The 7,114-nt window shown below is 41.5% G+C and overlaps 1 protein-coding gene across 7 annotated transcripts in view; it reads left to right on the forward strand.

The window, feature by feature from the left end:
• SECISBP2 (SECIS binding protein 2) overlaps nucleotides 1-6,474 on the forward strand; it is a 303,042-nt gene extending 296,568 nt beyond the window's left edge. For all 7 annotated transcript variants that reach the window (XM_029618469.1, XM_029618450.1, XM_029618477.1 and 4 more), the window contains one exon: nucleotides 6,147-6,474. In XM_029618469.1, the coding sequence (XP_029474329.1) occupies nucleotides 6,147-6,244 (98 nt within the window). In that variant the 3' untranslated portion in view covers nucleotides 6,245-6,474. The remainder of the gene's footprint in view (nucleotides 1-6,146) is intronic.
• Nucleotides 6,475-7,114: the final 640 nt, after the last annotated feature.

The raw sequence follows: 7,114 nt of genomic DNA on the forward strand, positions 1-7,114 counted from the left end.
AAATATACAGGCTAAATTGCTTGGTTACCGCGGGTGTTATGATGGTCCTACTCATACATTAAATGAGATTTGACACATAAGAAGTTAAAAGCCTTAATCGCAACGTATTTGTCTGCAATATTGATTTTCGTTGTAAGCTGAATTAACTGTTGTTATATTTGTGGTAATTGAAATCTCCCATTATTACTGCACTACCAAATTGGTTAGCTTCCCTGATTTCTCTTAGCATTTCATTATCTGTCTGACCATTTTGCCCAGGTGGACGATAGTATACTCCTATCACTATACTCTTACCCAACACACATAGGATTTCTACCCATATAGATTCTACTGAGCATTTAGTCTCTTGTATGATCTTTATCCTGTTGGACTCTGTACCCTCCTAGACATAAAGTGCCACACCCCCATCAAGTTGATCCTCCCTATCATTGCGATATAATTTATACCCTGATATAGCGCTGTCCCATTGGTTATCCTCCTTCCACCAAGTCTGTGATGCCAATTATGTCAATCTGATCATTTACTGCTATACACACTAACTCTCCCATCTTACCTCTTAGACTTCTGACATTGGAATACAGACATTTCAACATGTTTTTTTGTTTGTATTATCAACCTGCTTTTCAATTGTTAGGGATAATTTGGAAATTATTAGCTTTAGTGATTTTTTACATATAGGCACATGGACTATGTTTGCTTTTATTGGAACCTCTCTGTTGGGATGCCCTAACTCTCCTGTTTCATTAGTGTCCTTCAAGGATACATTTCTCCGAACCATGCACTGCTGACTGTTGGCTTTCCCCCCTGTTCTAGTTTAAAAGCTGCTCTATCTCCTTTTTGAAAGTTAGTGCCAGCAGCTTGGTTCCACTCTGGTTAAGGTGGAGCCCATCCTTTTGGAAAAGTCTCTCCCTTCCCCAAAAGTTTCCCCAGTTCCTTACAAAACTGAATCCCTCTTCCCTGCACCATCATCTCATCCACGTATCGAAACTCTGGAGCTCTGCCTGCCTCTGGGGACCTGCACGTGGAACAGGAAGCATTTCAGAGAATGCTATCCTGGAAGTTCTGGATTTCAGCTTTCTACCTAAAATCCTAAATTTGGCTTCCAGAACCTCTCTCCCACATTTTCCTATGTCGTTGGTGCCCACATGTACCACGACAGCCGGCTCCTCCCCAGCACGGTCTATAATCCTATCTAGGGGACGCGTGAGATCTGCCACCTTCGCAACAGGCAGGCAAGTTACCAGGCAGGCCTCACGTCCACCAGCCATCCTGCTATCTACATTTTTAATAATTGAATCACCAACTGTGATGGCCGGCCTAACCCTTCCCTCTGGGCAATAGCCCTGGGAAACTTGTCCTCACCTGGAGAGCAGGTCCTTGCTACAGGATCACTTCCTGCTACACCAGGGTGGTGTTCTCCTACTGGGAGACCTCTCTGATCCAAGGCATCACTGGGACTTGGCTACTATGTCCCTGAAGGTCTCATCAATGTACCTCTCTGTCTGCCTCAGCTCCTCCAAGTCTGCTACTCTAGCCTCCAGAGATTGGACTCTTTCCCTGAGAGCCAGGAGTTCTTTGCACCAAATGCACACATACAATCTCTCACCGGAGGGTAAAAAAATCATACATGTGACACTCAATGCAAAAGACTGGAAAGCCCCCTTCTTGCTGCTGGACTACTCCTTCATCTTAGTTTTATTGAGTTCCTAGTTACGTTTACAATACTAAGGGAGTTGGAATTAGAGTACTTTAAATTTACAGGAGTATTTACTAATGAATCTGCTATTTAAGTTTATGATACTAAAGGAGTTGGAATTAGAGTACTTTAAATTTACAGGTGAATTTACTAATTAATCAGCTAGTGTCCTACAAGGGGATGATTAAACTTTCAATAAGGGCTGGTACAATAGTATGATTTAGATAAGACCCTGATTGATTTTTAATGAGAAAGTGTCTCTTGCCTAAAAATCAAGGGTTGAGTGGGTGGGAAAGACAGACACTAGAATTAACTGTCTCTGGCTTGCTTACTACCTCAGACACACACAAACTCTAAAGAATAGATCCCTTTATTTCACCTTTCACCAAACTTTTATAAGTCCAAAGATTTCCCAAATCTATACTTACCAATCCTCTTTAACCACCATTAAATTGATCTTCACTCAGTTAATTGAAGGGTTTGAGATTCGCGCGCCGTTAGGCGTGCGCTTCCGGTCATCTTCTACTGCAAAGGGTGCAGGGCCTCTGGAAGCTGGGGCTGTGGAATTCAATCCCTGGATCGCTTGCGGTAACCTCTGGACTCCTCTCCCAGGGGATGCTGGGAGCAGTATGCAGATAAGCCTTCCGGTCCTCTTCTACTGCAAAAGATATCCTTAGTGAAGGACATCTGCAAAGCTGCAATGTGGAGTTCTGTAAACACATTTACATTGCATTACTAATTGGATCCTGATTCCCAATGCGACAGTAGATTTAAGTCTGTCCTGCAGGTTCTGTTGAAGGGGTAAAATCCGACTCCAACCTTCAATCCTCCCAGGGCCTATCTTAGTAATTCAGGTAGCCTTCTTTATAATAAACTATGATAGAAAAGAGGTTTTATCCAATGTTTTTGTTATTGTACAACAAAAACATATTTGTCCCTCCCATTGGTAGTCTTGTTTTTCCACTTTCTACTGAAGGCAGTTCTTAGCTAAGGATTGTCACATGCGCTACTGTTTAACTTGCTTGTCCTCAGAGAAAGCTAAGTTGCTTACCTGTAATGGGTGTCATCAATGATGTCATGCATATCTTTCCTTATCCCCTGCTGAAATTTTCTGTGCGCCAGTTAATATATAAGACTAAGGGGACTTTGCAAGGCAGCAGCTATGTGCGACATTCCATGTATAACTAGAAAAGCTCATCCACAAAATTGAGAAATGGTCCATGTTGGTGCTGTCAGATCTTCTGTGCTCAAACACTCATTACAGGTAGCAACTTTGTTTTGTTCCATCTATAATATCCAGGTTTGTAAAAAGATCTAGAAATTTGGTTTGAGAAATGTACAGATGTTTTGCATTAGATTTTAAGGGCCGAAAATACTGTTGACCCCCAACTAACTGCTGAAAGTTGAATGCCAAGTTGGCATGAAAAACATACATATAGACTTAATAATGAATTCAGAGTGTCTCTAGAGAAAAGGTCCAGTATGATTCTAAAAGGGTCATGTATATCACCTTTGGATAATTTTGTATCTTGGACCAATGAACAGTGTGGCAGCCTATAACGAAAGCACACATTATTATCCTTACAACAGTGGTGGGCAAACCACAGCCCGCTGGCCAAATCTGGCCCTTAATGTTATTTAATCAGGCCTGCCTATCATCTAGACACTCTATATTATGTGCGGCCCATCGATGCTCCGACCTATCTTCCTGACATCATCAAAGGCCAAGTTATCACCCTTGCTGATGCTTGAGCAGGGAAGTCAGAACACCAGCACATTTTAATGCATCGGTGCACTGGTGGGGTCACACACCCCACCAGCAAGGAAAAACCTTGTTCGCCAGTGCTGGCAAGGTTCCCATACCCCACCAACGAGGAGAGACACAGCTCTGGCAGAGTTCCCACCCGCCTTCCGCCAATGAGGAGAGACCCATTGGTCGGCAATGAAAGGATTCCCACCTCCCCACCAGCAAGGAGGAGGCCCAGCTGTCTGTGCGCTTGTCAGCGTGCAAAGAGAGACCTGGTGCATTGGCACTGGCAGGGTTCCCACCCCCATCAGCGCGAAGAGAGACCCAGTGCATTGACGCTGGCGGGATTTCCACTCCCCACCAGCTAGGAGGAGGCCTAGTTGTCAATGCGCAAGGAGATATCCAATGCGTCTGCGTGCTAGTGGGGTTTCCATCCCCTGCCAGTGAGGAGAGGTCCTGCGCTGCTGTGAAGAGTAGTGAGTAATAGGAGAGTAAGGGAAGGGACATAGAGGGAAGGAATAGAATATGGCGAGGATGGTGAGTGAGTGAAATGGAAGGGACATGAATGAGTGGGAAGGAGAAGGTGAGTGACTGTCAGAGATGGTGTGTGTCAAGGAAGGGAATGAGTGAGTGGAAGAGAGGGGGTAGTGACTAAGTGGGAAGGGGGTTGGAATGAGAAACGAGGGTGACTGAGAGGGAAGGGGAGGAATGGGAGAGGTGGGAAATGAAGGGAGTGAATGGGAGGGAGTGACTGAGAGGGAAGGGTAATGAAGCAAGGGAAAAGGGTGAGTAGAAGTGAGGGGTGAGTGACAGAAGGAATGTAAGGGGATTGAGTGACAGAGTAAATGACAGAGGGAAGGGAAGAGGGTGAGGGGGTTGTGTGACTGAGAGGGAAGGAGGTTGAATGACTGAAAGGGAAGGGAAAAGGGAGAGAGGAAGTAAAAGAGGAGAGTGAGACGAGAGAGGGTAGAAGGGTGTGTGTGTGTGTGTGATAGAAAAAGGAAGTTTGTGTGTACCCTCCTCTCCTTCCCCCTACTAATCCAGGTCTACAATCTCAGGGTGAATGGAAATGAAAAATTTCCAGGTATGGAGAGTGGGAATTTTTTTTTATCCTTATTAATTTTAATTATTGGGTGTTTGATATATCTGATGTTTTGAAATATTTGATTTTGGGGAAATGTTTAAAATTGATAGGTTTTTTAAATTCTTGTTCTTAATTATTAGGTGGTGGTCTACTTGTCATCTGTTTTGAAATATACTTTTTATTAGTATAGTTTCCTCACTGTTATGATTGATTTATATTTCTTGACTTTGTTTTATGAGGAATGGTGATATTTCTGTTTTTGATTTATTGCATTGCATATGATTCTGGCTTCTAGTGGTTTCCAGTCCAGTTTTTTGTCTGCATCTTAGTATTTATACTTTATGGGCCTGGATTTGTGACTGAGGTGATGTAGTCTGCTAGCTGGGAAAATGCCTTGTACTTGATGGGTTGAAGGTTTTTCTGATTTCGAGAGGCTGGAGATCCATGATTGAAGGGGCACCTTGGGTGCTAAAACTGATGGCACTTAAGCCTGCTGCATACTGAAATGCTTGCAGCAAGTGGTGAAGATTTGATTGCTGTGTTGATGATCCACCCTGCCTCACCCTACCATGCCCCGCTCCACTCTCCGGCCCTCGTTGTGCTTGATAATTTGTAATGTGGCTCCAACACAAAAAAGTTTGCCCAACCTTGCCTTACAATATAATAAAGCTGAAGTGATAAAATGTCAAATTTAATAATTTGAATTTTTAGAACACTTTATGCCAGTGAAACTCTCATATTTAGAATTCAGGGTAGCATATTGTTCAGTCAAGTGGAAATGCCCCTTTACTGAACAAGTGTTAGGCCCAAGCAAGTCATGAATTAGCTAACTGTGAAATAAAGCTCCCTGCTGCTGCTAGACTTACTTATTTTGTGATAACAGCAGCATGACTGTCAGTGATATCAGCATATGCCCCCATTTTCCTCATTGAGTAGATTGTACTACTTATCTGCTGCAGAAACACAGAATGATAGCAAATAAGGAATGTAAAGTGCATCTGGTTTGTCCAGTTTCCTGTCAGTTGCAGGTCCATAGACCCCTCTCGATTTCTAGGTTTCCCTTTCCACATTCTTTACTCAAAATGGATATTCCCAACAGCAAGAATCTTATTTCAAGGTAAGCAAGATCGCTACTCAAGTGAGTGTAAATAATATTATTGTCTGCTTTGGTAAATGTCTTCTCAGTTGGAATAATAGATTGATCATTTTTGGTATTGTATATATGTTTTTACTGTATGTTTAGAATTATGAATGTTTTTATGTACCCTGCTGCGACCTGTGGCGTATGTGGGTAATACATTTTTATTATTGAGGCACTTTTGCCTTGTTGGAGAATAAACTTTGAATAGGGAAGTTCTCTTTAATTTTCTTTCAGCTCTGTCATGGTCTAGCGTTTTGAAAATGTTTGAGTGAGTGACTTTTGTATGCTTATTTTTTTCTTGTATATAATACTTATTATTTACAAACTGTCTGTTACCCAGGACTCCCCTGTGAATTACTGATTATAAATGAGGACTACTATAATTGCAGACATTCAAATATACAAATGCTCCAGTAGACGATGATAAATTGAGTTGAGTACATTTTACTGACCTTTATCTTCATATTTCTATTTTTAGTTAAAATCTGGAAGAGAATGCTTGAGGAGGAGTATGATTCATATTCGTTGACTTTTGAAGAAAACACAACTACTGAAATGTTAAATTTAAAACTGTGAACAGATTTTTAAAGAAACCATTGTAGACTGTCTTCTTTCTAGTCATATTGCTGATTTTCTAAATTACTGTAAATAATTTGGGGGTGCTTACTTGTGTAAAATAAAGTAAATATATATTTCACCATATATCAGTTACATGTACATATGTATTCATGTGTAAATACACATACCTTATTTGGATAAATATAATTCTGTTCACCCCTCCAATAAATCTGCTTATTTTTACTATACATTTGTTTGAATATAAATGTTTATCTAGATTTGTATTTGTACATTTTCTTTGCACCCTGTATCAGTAGTGCAGTCAAGATACTTTGGCCATAGTTACTAATTGGTACAAGGCAAAAACACAACAGAATTCCATTCTAATTTTTAGCTTCTAGGTGGCAAGTGTCTTGTCTCTTTTGGGTTCTGCCTATGGAAGGTACCAACTTATTTTATTTTATATTTTGGCCTGGCAGTTTCTTCCTGCTATTTTGGGGGGCTTACCACTCAATTGGAAGCAGCCGCTATTGGATATATAGCTCTATGAGCCTTCATTCACAGTTGCCTGGCTTTTTATCCCCTATTTTCATATCCCTCTCTCAAATTACTTAACCCGTCCATTGCAGTGTTCTTGGATGGGAGTGGAGTTATGCACCAAGACTCTTAAGTTGACTATGTGTCCTTGCACAATTACTGTGTCTTCCTCCCCAGTGAATACTGCTTCTGCAGTATATCCATAGCTTATCTAAGGAGTAGAAGACTTGACCTGGGATTTGATCCCAGATGAGCCCCATGACATTGCTGTTGCCCTGCCACTGAGCCATCAGGCCAACCCATAGAACACAGGATTTGACGTGAAAAGATATACTTGTGAAATGATCACAA

This window comes from Rhinatrema bivittatum, chromosome 1 (genome assembly GCF_901001135.1).
Source record: "Rhinatrema bivittatum chromosome 1, aRhiBiv1.1, whole genome shotgun sequence".
Taxonomy (NCBI): domain Eukaryota; kingdom Metazoa; phylum Chordata; class Amphibia; order Gymnophiona; family Rhinatrematidae; genus Rhinatrema; species Rhinatrema bivittatum.